General features: G+C 39.1%; 1 protein-coding gene across 2 annotated transcripts in view; it reads right to left on the reverse strand.

The window, feature by feature from the left end:
* The window catches only part of CNTNAP4 (contactin associated protein family member 4), a 580,041-nt gene that overhangs the window by 246,962 nt on the left and 314,922 nt on the right, over positions 1-18,157 (reverse strand). The window contains exons 6-8 of one of the 2 annotated variants that reach the window (XM_075599587.1): positions 16,966-17,150; positions 15,550-15,693; positions 1,136-1,394 (exon numbers count right to left, since the gene is read on the reverse strand). In XM_075599587.1, coding sequence (XP_075455702.1) covers positions 1,136-1,394; positions 15,550-15,693; positions 16,966-17,150 — 588 coding nt within the window. Of the gene's footprint in view, positions 1-1,135; positions 1,395-15,549; positions 15,694-16,965; positions 17,151-18,157 lie in introns of those variants that run through there. The other variant, XM_075599597.1, reaches the window with a different exon arrangement.

Genomic DNA, 18,157 nt, shown 5'->3' on the forward strand with positions numbered 1-18,157 from the left:
GAGAACTAATTGATCGGCAATTTAGGTAATTCATTTTCAATAAAGATTATCAAAGGTTGCATATATTAAAAAAAAAAATATATATATATATATATATACACAGGCGACACACTTTATTTTCATGCGGCTAGAGCCACAAGCCGTGAGGTTTCCCGGCTTTGATGTTGAATTTGATGTTGAATCGGGAGCCCGAAGGGAGCCCTGGTGTCCCGAGATGTGGGGGATGGCGGTGGGGGGATCCGGTGGACCCGGAGAGGGGAGGGGGGTGCCTCGATCGGAGGACCGATCCTCCGAGGCTCCGGCACACGCACGGGACACCTCGGCGCGCGCCCGGTATCTGTCGCAGCCGAGACCGGGTAAATGTAAGAATAATCTCGGCCGCGACAGTGTATATATATATATATATATATATATATATATATATATATATATATATATATATATATGTGTGTGTGTGTGTGTGTGATACCTTTTTAATTTGAACTAACAATTTATGTCATAGGACAAGCTTTCGAGAATTTTCAGCAATACTGAAATTAGGGATAGGGGGGCCTGTACATTCGCAGCAGCACAGAAGGGGAAGAGGATGCTGGGGGAGATGGGTTAGGGGGGAAGTGGAATTAATGTGGATAAAGGGTTTCTCACATACTATCATAATTTGTTGTAATGGTCCTCTCTTTTTCCCTGCCAATGTGCCATCCTAAACTTTCCCCCCCCCCCCCCCCCCGCCCCAGCGTCCTGCTCCCCCTCTGTGCTGCTGTGGATGTACAGCGCCCAAATCCCTAAATCTCATTTTCCTAATTTCCGTTTTACCACCCTTACTGTGTCTTCAAACATTCCTCTCTCACCCCACCTAATCTACATATCTCTGTTCTTTATTCTTCCTTTTTTTTTCCAATCTCTGTCTAAGCCATAGAAACCATTGTATATCAGTATTGCTGATCGGAGGAAGAGAGGAAAACTCTCAAAAGCTTGTCCTATGACATAAAATATTAGTCCAAATAAAACAGGTATCACCTAATACTGAAGAACTCATTAATTCACGTCAAATATACAGTACACACACTCTGATTACATTATGTCTAAATATTTTACAATTATGAACAAATTAGGTTAATGTAATTTTATTCCTTACCTGTTGAAGATTCAGAATACCCTTTTCCATTTTTAAAAAGGCTCATTTTAAGTTTTCCATCATCAATATACAGTACAAGATCGAATGTTGCCAAGCTAAGTTTACTGGAAAATAGAATGCCTTCTCTATTCCACGTGCGGAAGTGAAAACTGACAGTCAACTCATCTTGTAATAAGCCAGGCAGGATCAGATAACTTTTAGAATTTAGAAATGTAATTGGGACAACTTGCGGTTCGGAGCAAGAAAAAGAAGCATTTCCCTAAGAAACAAAAGAAAATCAGTTAATTTATAGCATTATCCAATTAGCACAAATGTTAACAATGCAATGAGGGTATTTTCAGCTCTATATAGTAAAACTATTACCTACTGTATGAAGATGTCTTCCAAGTTACGGGGTAATGACATTTCTCTATTTTACACGTTTGCTACTGAATATCTGAAGTGCGATGTTGATTGGCCTTTATTGCTATAATAAAGCAGAAATCTACATCCTCAACTCTACTTTAGCTAAACTTATTACATAAATATAGATGTTTTACCAAAAAAAATAGAAATGCCTTTTTTGGACTGTGAACATTAAAACTCAATGTAGATTATTTATTTTGGGGAGAATTATAATTTCCATAGGAATTAATTCACTCATAGTGAAAAAGCAATTAGCAGACTAAGGGCCAAAAAAAAAAAATTGAATTTTTTTTTTTAAATCGACATTTTAGCAGTGTTGCTATCATGGTATGCAGAAAGGCCTGAATACCAGGCCTGTAACTCGGGAATCCAAAGCCAGGGTGTGCAGCGCACAGCAGTAGAGAGGAGCAGGTCTAGCAGTAAAAGTCCTTTATTTAACAATTCATGATGTGGGACAACAGCAAACCTTCAACGCGTTTCGTTCAAGGGACTTGATAAAGTTCCCTTGAACGAAACGCGTTGAAGGTTTGCTGTTGTCCCACATCATGAATTGTTAAATAAAGGACTTTTACTGCTAGACCTGCTCCTCTCTACTGCTGTGCGCTGCACACCCTGGCTTTGGATTCACACTCAATACAGCTGCACGCTTTGGAAGGGAGACTGGGAAGGAAGGAATATTAAAAACAGTGAGTACTATACCTGGGGCTACCTAATGAGGAAAGAGGGGGCTGTCTATGGGCAACCCACTCCAACCTTCAAGGTACCTTATGCCCATTTAAAGGCACAGTACTAAAAGTAAAACTGTTATTACCCAGATAACTCTCCCTTCCTTCAATACAGTCCCAGCACTTTTTGAGTACCATCACAAACATACAATTCACTGTAACTCGGGAAGCAGGGGTTCCCTGAAGAAGAAATCAAAGCTGTTCAGCTCATGGACCCCCTGCTTTCCGAGTTACAGGCCCTGGTATAAGGCATCAGGTGCCGGTACAGTCGCCATTTTTAAAGCGTCCGCATGACGTAACTGGGTAATTTAAATACCATGGACTGTAACTCTGAAAGCAGGGCGTCCCCGAGGCTGAAATCAAAGCGGTTGAGCTCAGGAGACCCCCTGCTCCCGCACACTATTAATAAAAATTACATTAAAGCAGCTTTATTACATTAGCGGATATCCGCTAAGGCAATGAAGGGGTTAAACACCAGTGTCATGTGGATGAAGGGGGTATTTGGTCCTTGATGGGTGTTTAGGCCTTGTGGGGGGTTGCGGGTTGAGTTAACCCCTTCATTACCTTAGTGGTTAATACAGCTAACGTAATGAAGGGGTTAACCCCTCCCACTACCCACCCGGTAGACCTAAACACCCATCCTTGGGGCTAATACCCACTTCACCACCGCCGCTACCCACAATAAAAAAACTACACACAACAGCCCCACTACTCACCTCCTAGACCCCAATACACATTACAATATTTAATAAACAACAATACACAACCCACCCACCCCCTGTACCCCCACATAAAACCAGAATGTATCATTTTTGACACAGGATTAATACCACAGGCTGGCAGGGTTCCGAGGTTGGTTCCCGTGGGTGTCCACAGACTCCACAGGCTCCTGGGGGGCACCCACGGGTGTCTGGGGGCCCTCGGGTGGTCCATGCTAAGCTCCGTGCGACTCCAGGTGGTCCCCACGGGCTTCAACGGCATTCACGGGTGGTTCCCATGGATGTCTTGGGGCCCCCAGGTGGTTCCCATGGGTGTCTGTGGGTCCTCAGCTTGTCCCCGTGGGCGTCTGTGGGTCCCCGCTGGCCTGCCGTACCATTTCTGCATTTAAAAATAAATAAACATGGCCTAGATTTCAATAATACCCTTTCTCCACCCCACCCCCCAAACACATACAGTACTGTAATGGGCAAAATAAGTATTATCCAGATATGGATATTAGATTATTTTCCCATTAGTAAACACAACATTAACCAGCCAGCATAAATAAAGTAAATAAAAACCGTACTACTTACCCCTGCTAATATGAAGGGCGTCCTCGTCAGCATACTGCAGGGCCATGTCCTCCGTTGCCAGAAAGCATACATACAAAATACAAATTTAATGTCTCCTAACCCCTTAATCGCCGTTGCGGTTATTAATTAAGGGGTTAACACACCCTGCCCCGTTACCGACCTGGGAGTCCTAACTGCCCCAGACCCACTATACCCACCCTGTACCCACTGATTGTTATAGAAGTACATCATACCCATATAATATGGCAATAATAAGCTACTATTGCAGTCAATGGTCACCCTAATACAAAAGCCTGACTGTCCAATATACACAATAATAAAACCTATACAACAAGCACCTACTCACCCAAAATGTAAAATTAAAAGCAATAGGCTACCAATAAATTACATAAATAAAACCACTAGCCAATCAATTAAAGAAATAAAACCAATAGGCAATCAATTAAATAAATCACACCACTAGCTAAGCAATACATTTAATACATAAAAGCAGTAACCAACACATCAATTAATTAATACTATCACTAGGCAAGACATAAATTAAAACCAGTAGCCAACACAAATCATAATTAAATAAAAATGATCAATCTGTAAAACAATACAAATAAAAACAAGCCATCACAATTCAAAAGTAATTAATCAAAACAATAAACATACATAGAAAATATAACAGTCAATAGAAGAAATGCATTTGCCAAAATACGCATTGACTACCACTGTATCCATTTGTACCCTAAACACGTACAGATTAATACATTAGCAGTCAATGGGCAATGAAATACATAAAAAAAAGAAAAATACCATAAAAAAACCTGTAAAAATAAAAGTACATACATTTAATATTTAATTTACCTTTTGATGCGTTGGCCCTCCGAATCCCGGTGAATCAGGAAGCTCTCGTCCGGTGCCGTCACGAAACTCAATCCAACGGCATCCACCATGAAGATCCGGACCAGGAAATCAAATGCTCCTTTCTTTCATCTTGTATCACCTTCTGCTTTCTTCATCTGTGACTATTTCTTTATTTTCTTTATCTTCTTTCTTCATCTGTTTTTTTCTTTTCTTGGAAGTGACATCATGTAAAGGAAGTGAAGCCAGCCAATAAGAATGACTGTGCTTCCTTTCCCTTAAAATGACGTCAATAAATCCAAAATGGCTGGTGTCACATGGTACTTCAGCCAATCAGATTGTGAGAATTATAGCCCCAATCTGATTGCGTGTAGTAGACCATGTGACTCCCTTTGGATGACATCACATCCTTTCCCAAAAATTACTCAGTCACATGATCTACTACACGTAATCAGATTGGGGATATAGTTCTCACAATCTGATTGGCTGAAGTACCATGTGACACCAGCCATTTTGGATTTAGTGACATCATGTTAAAGGGAAAGGAAGCATAGCCATTCTGATTGGCTGGCTTCACTTCCTTTACATGACGTCCATTCCAAAAAAAAACAAAAGGCACATGATTCTCACAGCCAGAGGTGTGAGAACCATTTGCCAATGAAATGCGACATCACAATTCATATTTAAGGACGTGACGCCTCATTTGAGCTCAAGAAGCAGACATGTCAACATTGTGTATTTAACATGGGGTTATTGGATTGACAGATGAAGACAGAAGATAAAGAAAAGAAAGAAATAATCACAGATAAAGAAAGAAGAAGGTGATACAAGATGAAAGAAAGAAGAATTTGGTTACCTGGTCTGGATCTTCACTGGACGAGAACTTCCTGATTCACCGGGATTCGGAGGGCCAACGCTTCTAAAGGTAAGATAAAAATTGAATGTATGTACTTTTATTTTTACAGGTTGTTTTTATTATATTTTTCTTTTTTAAATGTATTTTATTGCCCATTGACTGCTAATGTATTTATCTGTATCTGTTTATGGTACAGATGAATACAATGGTAGCCAATGCATTTTTTGGCAAATGCATTTCTTCTTTTGACTGTTATATTTTCTATTAATTTTTATTGTTTAGATTAAATTGTTTTGATTTGTGATGGCTTGACATTTTTTAATTTTCAGATTGTTTTGCGTTTTTGGTTGTATTAATTAATTGTTGTGCTGGTTAGTGCTTTTAACTAGTACATTTAATTTGGGTCTATTGGTGTGATTTATTTAATTGATTTGTTAGTGGTTTTATTTAGTTAATTGCTTGGTTGGCTAGTGCTTTTAGTTTTTGTTTCTGGGTGTTTAGGTGTTTGTTCTATCTGTTTTATTATTGTGTATTTTGGGCATTCATGCTTTTGTATTAGGATGCCCATTGACTGCTATAGTAGCTTATCATGCCCATATTGTATGGGTATGATGTACTACTATGCCAAGCAATGGGTACAGGGTGGTTAGAGTGGGTCCGGGGTGGGCGGTTAGGCCTCCCGTGTGCGTAGTGGAGGAGGGTCGTTAACCCCTTAATTACTATAGAGGTTATAAACCGCTAAGGGGATTAAGGAGTTAGGAGCAATTAGATTGTATTTTTTAATATATTCTTGCTGGCATCGGAGGACATGGCCCTGCAGTATGCTGACGAGGATACCCTTCATGATGGCATGGGTAAGTAGAAAGGTGTTTATTTACTTGACTTCTATTGTAGCTTATCATGTCCTTATTACAGATGCAGCGGCTGTTATTTTAAGGCATCACGGCGCAGTTTTTGTGTGCGCTGCTGTACACCACGCGGCATGAACACGGCCAATCGCCCCAGGCATGCGCGTTTATCGCAGTTGCTTTGTTTGAATTTTATCTCTTGTGTGCAATTATATGCAATGAAATGAATGAATTTCAATGTGTACAGTACTGTGCTACTGTACAGTATGTGTCATTTTCAGTTGTTTATAAACCAGAACACTAAAATGCCATTTTACTGTATGCACCCAAGTCTTAAGGCGGTATGGTTGGAAGTAATCCCACGCCATCACATGGGTATTCTGAGGTATAAACCACGTGATTTCATAAAATTATGGCCGCTGCATCTGTATATTGGTATGATGGACTACTATGCCACTCAATGGGTACAGGGTGGGTATACTGGGTCTAGGGTGGGTGGTTAGGCTTCCCGGGTGGGTAGCGGCGCAGGGTGTGTTAACCTCTTAATTACTATAGTGGCTATTAACCGCTAAGTTGATTAAGGGATTGGAGACATTAGATTGTATTTTTTATGTATTCTTTCTGGCAAAAGAGGACATGGCTCTGCAGTATGCTGACGAGGACACGTGGGAACCACCCAGGGTGCACTGTGGGGCCTGTGGACACCAGTGGGGACCACCCGGCGACCCCCCCTGGCCTGTGGTATTAAGCCTGTGTCTAGAAAAATAAAAAATTATTTTTTGTGGGGACACAGGGGGTGGGTGGATTGTGTCTTGGTGTTTATTAGATATTGTATTGTTTATTGGGGCCTATAAGTTGGGTAGTGTGGCTGTTGTGTGTGCTTGTGTTTATTGTGGGTAGAGGGGGTGGGTGAAGGGGGTAGTAGCCCCAAGGATTGGTGTTTAGGCCTACCAGGTGGTAGCGGGAGGGGTTAACCCCTTCATTACGTTAGCAGTATTATCCGCTAAGGTAATGACGGGGTTAAATCCACCGCAAGCCCTAAACACCCACCAAGGGACAAATACCACCTTCACCCACCCCACTACCCACAATAAGCATGGCACTGGTGGTTAACCCCTTCATTGCCTTGGCAGTTAGCCGCTAAGATAATGAAGTTCTCTGTCAATGCATTTTTCATGCATGGGATTCATGCCAGGGGTCTCCGGTGCTGATATTAATGGGTTTCAGCTCCGGAGACCCCCGGCATCAATCTGATGCAGGAAAAATACATTTTTCTTCCTAAGTAATGTCTCGCCGCATCTCGGCAGCCTCTCACCAACCTCACGCCAACTTTTTGTGGCGAGGCGATTTTGAGAGGAAATATCAATTCTATAGCGGCGATCAGACTTGATCAGCTGATCGGGGATTGTAGAATTGAGCGAATTAGAAAAACTGCCGAGCAGTGTTGAAAATTGGCTTATTGCCGCTTGTCTGGCGATTTTTTTTTACGGCAACAAAAAACAGCGATTTTTGCTTTTATTGATGACTTTTCACTGCTTACTGAATAGCAGTAGCCTTTTTTTACCGAAAAGCTGGCGATAAGTGGCCTCACATTTCCACACCCACCCACACCATTTATATCCACTCCCACTCCACACACACCTTGTGTAAAGCACTGTATATACTGTGGGCTCTCCATTCATTTTTATTCACACTGATACACATACACACTCTTTCTTCACTTGATTTCAGTAACCTTTTGACACCTCTAGCCATAAAACACATCCATACCGGGGGAAGGAACAGCAAAGATAACATTCCAAGAGACACTGTTTTTAAGTATACCTTTTGCTTCATTCATTGTAACATCGCCGGAAGAAGAGATCAGTGTATCTCGAAAGCTCGCACAAATAAAAGCATTTCGTTAGCCACAGAATGGTATCATCTATTTATTTTTTGATTATATATATATATAATTGTATTGTATTGTATGTCTTTATTTATATAGCGCCATTAATGTACATAGCGCTTCACAGTAGTAATACATGTGGTAATCGAATAAATAACAGATAATATAAATAACAGATCATGGGAATAAGTGCTTTAGACATAAACATAACATTAAGGAAGAGGAGTCCCTGCCACGAGGAGCTTACAATCTAATTGGTAGGTAGAGAGAACGTGCAGAGACAGTAGGAGGGAGTTCTGGTAAGTGCGTCTGCAGGGGGCCAAGCTTTATGTATCATGTGTTCAGAATGTTCACAGTGCTATTCGTATGCTTCTTTAAGTAAGTGTGTCTTAAGGTGGGTCTTAAAGGTGGATAGAGAGGGTGCTAGTCGGGTACTGAGGGGAAGGGCATTCCAAAGGTGTGGGGCAGTCAGTGAAAAAGGTTTAAGGCGGGAGAGGGCTTTAGATAAAAAGGGGGTAGAAAGAAGACATCCTTGAGCAGAACGCAAGAGTCGAGATGGTGCATAGCGAGAAATTAGGGCTGAGATGTAAGGAGGGGCAGAAGAGTGTAAAGCTTTAAAAGTGAGGAGAAGAATGGAGTGTGAGATGCGGGATTTGATCGGAAGCCAGGAGAGGGATTTCAGGAGGGTAGGTGCTGAGACAGATCTAGGACAGAGTAGAGTGATTCTGGCAGCAGCATTTAGGATAGATTGTAGGGGAGACAGGTGAGAGGCAGGAAGGCCGGACAGCAGGAGGTTACAGTAATCAAGACGGGAGAGAATGAGGGCCTGAGTCAGAGTATAATACAGTATATACACTATATAATTTATGTGTGTGCTGCATATCTTATTGCCTGCGTAAAATATTTGGTGTTTTTTAGTGTTAAAAATATCTTCAGGAACGGAACCTTTCATTTAAACAGTTTTCCTATGGAAAAACGTGTTTCGCTTTACAACGTTTCGCTATCCAACGCCATTTTGAGTAACACATTGTGCCGGATAATCGAGGACTGCCTGTAATTGGTTGACTCTCACTTATTTGAAGCAGTGCTTGATACTTCTTAGAAAATACTACATTAATTTATGTATCAGTAATATTCGGGTGATTTTTAAAAAAATGTACCTGAAATAGATATGTGAAACTGCACTGCTTCACTTCACAAACAATTACAATTGTGGGGAAAAGATTACAAAGAAAATAAAAGGCTTTTAAAGTGATGAAAAAAGCAACACATTCTTAAAATAAACTATGACATGATTTGAAACATTCAATGTTATGGGAAAGTTATTCTGAAAGGTGAAGGCTTAACAAATTGAACTTATCACAGAAATATGTCTAGCAGTGGTTCCCAAATCCAGTCCTCAAGGAACACCAACAGTGTAGGTTTTAAGGCTATCCTCTAATTAGCACGGGTGGACCAATAATTTTTTACTTAACCCCCTGTGCAATCAAACTTGCACTGTTAGTGTTCCTTGAGGACTGGATTTGGAAACACTGGTAGAGCATCAGTGGCCAACCTTTTTTTAGGTGTGCCAATAAATGGGCAAAAATGCTGTGGAGGGGATGCCATCCTACTGCTTCCTAAATCCGGTTCAAACTAATAGCTAAACCGACACTAAATAATGCTAAAAGTAAACAAGGATAATAAAAGCATTAAAATATGAAAAACATTTTGTATTGAGAAAAAAAGCTTGAAATCCTAATTAAAAAAAAAATCTGAATTTAAAATGTCTCAATGTGATTTCTGAACATGCATTCCAGTTAACAGTTTCTCACTACTAGAATTGATGTTCAAGGTTGATAGCAGAAGCAGGCGGCGCCCAGATGAGCTAATTTTTGACCAAGTAAATTGCTGAAAATGTCTGCTCACAAATCAAATATGTATTTCAGAGTAGATCCCAGAAGGATCAGAAAAGGCTCCCTCATATATCGAGCACTCAATATTGGGATACGGTAGTAAGACTTACAATGGTCTATTGGTATAAATACCAATAGACCATTGTAAGTCTTACTACTGTACCCCAACATTGAGTGCTCGATATATGAGGGAGCCTTTTCTGATCCTTCTGGGATCTACTCTGAAATACAATTCATTTTTCCCTTAGAGCACCTGTTACACAATATATATACGTATAAACACATGGATGAGCGGTTTATTTACCTTTTATAAACACAAATCAAATATGTATTTATTTCATTTATTTTATGTTTTTCATTATGAAAGAAGTTATTATAATCGTGTTCATTTTTAAAATGTATATTAATATGCATAAATTTTCCTGACATGTTTATTTAATTTGAAGGATTTCATATTGTTCCTTTCTTTAATTGATTTTTAAGTCAATTTTTCTTTTTTTTTTCTTCATCAGGCAGCCGTGGCAAATGTAGTTGTGGCCCACAGGTTGGTCCACAGGTAGGCCAACCCTGGTCCAGGGGATTAAAAGCAGATCATTAATGCTTAAAAAAAAGAGTGATAAATATCATTATTTTACCATAGAGGATACCATGGAGAATCTCCCTTCCCTGGTTCATTCCTTATTATCCTCATGTCTGGATTACTGCAATGCCCTTTACTTTTGACCTCCTAAAAGAAAGCGGTGCCACCTGCAGCTGATGCAGAATGCTGCCGCTGGTTGGTTAAGTAACCAGACCCATTTCTGTCACAATACTTCTGTTTTCTCCACTGTAGCCTGTAAGGCGGCAAATTTGTTTAGAGGTTGGCTTGTTAACATTAAAAATACTGCGTAAACAGGGCCCTAGCTATCTAACTCTCTATCATACTATATGGTCTGAGATGCCTTCTTTCAGCAAATCTTTAAGAATAATAGCTTCAAGTATTATAAAGGTGAAGTCCAATTGGAAGTCCTTAGATGAACAAGGAATTATGCTGACAACTCTCCTCCCAGACCGTGCAATGGAGAAAGGAAAAAAAAGAAAAAACAGATTATGGTGCAGTATGCCAAATACTGTTGACTAATAAAACATTACCAACTAACAACATATGACATACAAGACAGACAAAACACCAACACTAGCAAGGCTAAAAATATGATTAGAAGATATTTATTAACACAACTAATGGGGTGACGGAGGTGGAGTGTCCAGAGGGGTAAAGCTGGAATCCTACTTACAGGAACCCGGTAGGGTAAAGGCAGTGTACACAGAATGGATGATGGAGTCCTCCAAAGATGGCGACCGGAGCTCCCTCACTGGCGTCCCCACGTGATGCGGGTGGGAGATGAATCACTCGAATGGCAGGGCTATCCGGCGGATGTGACGTCACCCCCATTAGTTGTGTTAATAAATAGCTTCTAATCATATTTTTAGCCTTGCTAGTGTTGGTGTTTTGTCTGTCTTGTATGTCATGTGTTGTTAGTTGGTAATGTTTTATTAGTCAACAGTATTTGGCATACTGCACCATAATCTGTTTTTTCTTTTTTTCCCTTTCTCCATTGCACGGTCTGGGAGGAGAGTTGTCAGCATAATTCCTTGTTCATCTAAGGACTTCCAATTGGACTTCACCTTTATGGTTTGGATTTCATTGACTTTCATTTGATTATTTGATTTTTTGGCGCCGGTTTCCCTCTTTTTTACATGTTCGCACACTGACTGTACGGTCAGTCTTCACCTGGCTGCCAGTTGTTTGTTTTTATGCACTAATTTAGTTGCCTTTATTATCTATTAGCGCTGTTTCACACCATCTTTTTTTGTGTTGAGCTTCAAGTATTAGCTGTTTAACAAGGCCTTTGATGAATGCACCAACAACAGTCCTACATTTACAGATATAGCCAATGTTATTGTAATCCGTGACATGCTCCAGCAGGACATACACAATGTGCCAGTGGCAGAAACAGCCATTGTTTGAATCAGGAATAGGATGTTCAGCGCTCGTGCTGCAGAAGTTATTGTTGGAAAAATCCCTGTGCTGCACGTGCATGGAGCATCTCCCCAGAGGCTCCCACTTCATAGGTGATCCCCCCTCAAAAGGGGGGAGGACACCCTGAGAAACAGAGAAAGAAAATTGCACAGAAGCGCACAAGAGATGGAATTAATAACAGTATTTTAATAAAACAAACACATAAATAGCTGAGAGGATCCAACCCCTTCTCAGCTCAAGAAGTAAAATGCCCAGAAACTAAAGCCATACATATGGTCTCTTAACATAAAAAGTCTAGGGAAAATACATCACATACAACAAAAGACAATCAGTGTAAAAATAAACAAAGAAAGTACTAACAGCCCAAGGGGATTTAAATGAAAACCGCCATAGAGGACTGTATAACCGCTGACAGGGGGAGACAAACACTTACACTAAGGCAAAGGTGGGGGTCCACAGATGACCGCACAGGATCCGGATCGCGGCACCAGGGAAGATGAAACAGCCACCACTAGAGCCTCAGGCAGGCTCCGTCTCAGCCTCTCAGCAAACACGCGCAGGATGACCTGTCGTGACCTCTACGCGTTTCGCACCACGTGCTTCGTCAGGTGCGAAACGCGTAGAGGTCACGACAGGTCATCCTGCGTGTGTTTGCTGAGAGGCTGAGACGGAGCCTGCCTGAGGCTCTAGTGGTAGCTGTTTCATCTTCCCTGGTGCCGCGATCCGGATCCTGTGCGGTCATCTGTGGACCCCCACCTTTGCCTTAGTGTAAGTGTTCGTCTCCCCCTGTCAGCGGTTATACAGTCCTCTATGGCGGTTTTCATTTAAATCCCCTTGGGCTGTTAGTACTTTCTTTATTTATTTTTACACTGATTGTCTTTTGTTGTATGTCATGTATTTTCCCTAGACTTTTTATGTTAAGAGACCATATGTATGGCTTTAGTTTCTGGGCATTTTACTTCTTGAGCTGAGAAGGGGTTGGATCCTCTCAGCTATTTATGTGTTTGTTTTATTAAAATACTGTTATTAATTCCATCTCTTGTGCGCTTCTGTGCAATTTTCTTTCATTGTTTGAATCAGTTGCACTCGAGAAGAGGGTGGGGATATTATGCCATTTAATCTGTGGGACCATGCTCGAGTTGTAATAACGGCTTCCATCACCATTATTAATTTGGTTGATCTTCTCTGCACTTTTCTTTATTCCATAATGTCTTTTATTATGGAGTGGTGCCCAAAAATGTACTCAATATTCAAGGTGTGATCTTACTAAGGATTTATACATGGTCAAAATTATACTATCTTCCCTTCAACCCATATCCCATTTTAGGCAAGATAATAGCCTACTAGCCCCTACAGCTACTGCCTGACATTGAGCACTATTGCGAAGCCTGCTTTCTATAAGTACTCTTAAACCCTTCTCTATCAAGTATACTGCATATCTAATGTTGTCACATTAAGTTTGTATGAAGCCTGTATATTCTTGTTTCACAAATACATACTGTATATCTGTATATATGCCTGGAGCACTTATTCCCATGATATGTTATTTGTATTATTTGTTATTTATATGATTGTCACGTGTATTACTACTGTGTAGCTCTAGGTACATTAATTGCGCTATATAAATAAAGACATACATTCATACATACATACAATCCTCATCTGCATTTACCTGTCCAAGTTTCCAGTTTATCCTAGTCCTTCTGAAGAGAAATTATATCCTGGTCTGATTCTACCACTGTACTTTACATAATTTTATGTCATCAGCAAATACTTTGCAGGTCTATTTTATTGGTCATTGTGATGCTTCTGATATTTTTTTGTCCAAAGCACACTTTTTGGAGTTTATTGAATAGACTACTTGAAAAAATTCCTGGTGGAACGAAACGTGCATTGGGGATTTTAACGTGATGTCAGACATCATGGTGGATGGAGTCTAGGGGTATCGGAGGGCTGTGAGAGTCTCAGTGCTGCAGCTATCTATCGGAGCAGGGAGACCTGTTTGGCTTTTTCATTAGTCCATGAGGCAGATAGTTGCAGTATTTTTGTGCAATTTGAGGTGCATGTTATGTACAAGAAATCTTTATGAAACGAGCTGTGGCACAGTGTATTAGATACAGGCATACCCCGCATTAACGTATGCAATGGGACCGGAGCATGTATGGAAAGCGAAAATGTACTTAAAGTGAAGCACTACCTTTTTCCCACTTATCGATGCATGTACTGTTCTGCAAACGTCATATACATGCATAACATAAATAACGCATTTGTAACAGGCTCTATAGTCTCCCCGCCTGCGCACAGCTTCGGTACAGATAGGGAGCCGATATTGCTGTTCAGGACGTGATGACAGGCACATGCATGAACTGCTGTTTGCCTATTCGGCGATATGTCCTTACTCGCGAGTGTACTTAAAGTGAGTGTCCTTAAACCAGGGTATGCCTGTATTGATGCTTCTAGTAATTGAATCTAACAGTGTTACTACTGTAGCAATATGTACCTCTAAGCTTACCACAGCCACAAGTGCATTTAGCAGTACTATTCCTGTGTAAATCCGATTTGCAAGTGTGTCATATTGTTGTCTTTTCAACTGGATCACAGGTCTAGCTACTTAACGGAGAAAAAGTGTGGGTTTTTCAGTGTGGGTTTTTTCCTTTATTGTGGATTCACCTATACCCACATAGTATCATTAACCTGCTCATATTCAGTGGCTATTCACCTATAGTTTCAATTACAGTACTGTGTATTTCACTGATTAAACATATACTACAGCTGGTTTGTTCCAGCGCATCTCAGCATACGTTTACTGAGATTTGAGATCACTCACAACTTACTACTATTTTCAGATACTTTATAATATAAATAGAAGTTGTAGGCAATTAATGTGAGTTTGAATATTTGTCCACAAGCTTCCATTCTGCTTTTGGCACCACTGAAATATTTTTTCTATATTCACCTGGCACTGTGATTATTGTGATTTGATTACCTGATCAAATAATTTAGCCATTATTACCACCCCTCCCTTTTTTAATGTCATTATCTTAATTTATCTTATCAAATGTTATGTTTTAATCATCTCCATTGATATAGCATGTTGGAAATATGACTACTACTACCTGGTGTGCCCACTATTAGAGCTATACTTGGGTTTCTTCTCTATTTGTGTATTGTTATTGAATAGGGCCCTTACTGTGTTCTGTATTTTTGTTCATACTTGTTTATTTTATTGGTTCGTAAGAAAAGGGAGGAGTACATCTTAAGGTTCATATGCACAGTATATGTTTTTTAAATCGATTAACAGAAAATATACAATTTTGTAAAACCATTCATAAATGCACAACACCCATCAATTAAAAACATTACAGAAATTCTGAATAGTTTTATCATATCTGACAACAGATGTTTGTAATAAAGGGATACAAGGTTATAAAGTTAGTTTTTTTTCACACATCTTGTGGTAAAATATCTTGCTTTGAAAGATGTTGTATTAGCCTCAGAATCAAATTCAGTACAAGAATATTGCATACCCGATTGCTTGAGTTACAAAGTAATAGGCATGGCCATCACCTTTTTAGAAAGATAAAGTCATTTGTCTTATTAGTTAATGAATGCTTTCAAATATATAAAGAGTCTCACCACAATGTAGATCTGGGATTTATATCTCTTTGCCAAGTCAATAATGTTCATGCCATTATAATAAAGATTCTCAAAGCAGCCATGGAAATTATTTTGCCGTATTGATGCTGATTTTCCTTGTAAGGGGATCCCTCCAAAGCTAAGCTTAGAAAGAAAAGAGAAATCAATAAAGCTATTAAGTAATTTTCTGTAGTATACAACAAAGTGTCACAGTAACATTCCTAATTGTGCATATAATTACTGTAACCCATTTTGAGTTTTACTAAAAACCAGAAAAAAAGTAGTTTTTTATGCATAGTTTGCATATTTTGCCAGATTCAAAATGAAATAATATGCCCACAACTGAATTTGTTTAGGAAGCTTGAATCTCCTGAAGGTTTTTGTGGCAACAATCCATACAAACCATTTTTATATAAGGACCCAATGGCACCGAAAGCGTTACAACACTTTTTTGCATTATTGATTTGATCATGCATGTGTGTGATATGCTCAACAGCCACCTATAGCACATAAAGTTCAGTGTCAGTGAACATTGTTATGGTTTTCAAGGAAGGCATCAGGTTAACACCCAAATATATGCAAGAGAGGCTGGTATGCAAAATGACACTTGAGTTGCTGATGGTAACAGTGCCCATGTCTGTTGTCCACTTTAGTTTCAAATGGGTTAAAATGGTTAATATCATTGTTATTAATAACTTTTTGGTATTTTTTTTATCACCTACTCCAGGCTATATTATGTACTTTTTTTGTGTGTAAAGCACGTTCTCACTGCTGTGATTTTTGTGTGATATATTGTATACATGTCTACAACATATTTTACATAACAGAATTTTATAGATTACAATAACTCAGAGAAAACATTTCTTGAAATTTGAGGCATTCAAACCTCATCAATCTCTTTGTCAGATTTAATTCCATTTTTTTTTCATCAGAAACTTGTTGTAATCAGAATTTAAAAAGCTCTTAATATATTCTTGTTATGGGAACGTATTGAGCACACTATTCTTTATTAAGTTACATTTTTTTAACCTAACATTAATATCTTGCAGTGGGCCTGTTAAAAGGACTTTGATATGTAACCTACCCTATTCTTTTGTTTAAAAAATATTTTAATTGTATTATAGTGTATTATTACATGAATACACATTTAATTTATTGTTAACTAGGGACCTATGTAAACTTTTAAGATATAGTTACTTGAGTAATAACATAACGTTAGCTGAAGGCTAAGGCTGGCAGGGGCCAAATGGATGCTGTATCAGCCTCATTTTGTCCTGCAGTGTCATGCAGTTATGTAAATGTAATTGTTTAAACCCAGTGGTTTATGCAGGCTGTGATCAAAGAAGTGGAACCGGATGTGCATAGTGACTGATACTTTATTTGATTCTGCGTTAAAATGTACAATAAAATACACACCTCATAATCAATGTCCAAATAATGGATGTCTCCTTTCATGAAGAAATTATGTACATGTCGGTCAACAGTAAAATTGACTTGTCTACTAAAACGCTCTATGACAACCGAATGCCATTGCTGATCATCTAACAGGCTTCCCAGGGAGACATTAACTTGAGGATTAGAGGGATGCAATTGTACATATCCTTAAATGAGAACAGAAGAACAATTGAATCAGCAAAAACAACAACAATCAAAAAGTTTATTTTAACCATTGTAATTCTGTAAAATATTTATATGGAATTGCACATCAATTGCATTGAATATGAAGACAGAGATAAGGACCTCTTATCTGACATAGCTTATTTGACTTCAATTGGGCTATCCATGTGATTATCGAAAGTTATAGAATTAAGTCCTTAGTATTACTAAGTTGTGACTACACACGAGAAGGCTGCAGCTTTTTTGTCTTTAAGAAAGGGAACAGCCACAGGTTTTCATCAAAAGTAGCACAACTTCAGGACGAAGGAGTTGTTATATATCACTGAAATCTGCATATATAATCTAAATTATGTTAAAGCCCATGTTATATTCCCACATTTTCCTTAATGGTTCATTATCATACATTCCCAAATATTTTAGCTGTTACTAAATGGACTGCCTTTATAGTAATTCAATTAATGTATATTATGTCCCAGACATAACAGGCAACCAAGAGTATATTTCTAACTAAGGCCCAGATCCCCAAATCTTCATTATTGATTTACAAGGCATTAACTTAAGTTAATGTTTTGATAATTTCTAAGTTCACTAATGGCGTGTTAAGTGTAGTTTTCAGCTATAAGGAGCCCTCATGTTAGTATTCCAAATGTCAGTGTTAATGAAATGCAAAAAGAGGTGTTTCCTGTAACAAGGTCTATCCACAGAGCTCTATTATAGTTAATGCAGGGATTTATCAAGTTACATCATGCCTAAAGGTGAAGTTAGCTACATCAAGACTCTGAAATATGGGTTTTGCTGGAGAAGAGAGAGATCTATTTTTGGAGAGTCACAAGCACTATATGTATATCTTCAACCCTCCCTCCAAATAACATGTGGAGAAACACCTGTGCTCAAAAAATAGCAAACTCAACGCCATGCTAATGGAATATGCAAAGTATATTTAAATGACACACCGACTAAAATATTTCCATAAGACATGTACTGACATGCC

Source organism: Ascaphus truei, chromosome 1 (assembly GCF_040206685.1).
Source record: "Ascaphus truei isolate aAscTru1 chromosome 1, aAscTru1.hap1, whole genome shotgun sequence".
Classification (NCBI taxonomy): domain Eukaryota; kingdom Metazoa; phylum Chordata; class Amphibia; order Anura; family Ascaphidae; genus Ascaphus; species Ascaphus truei.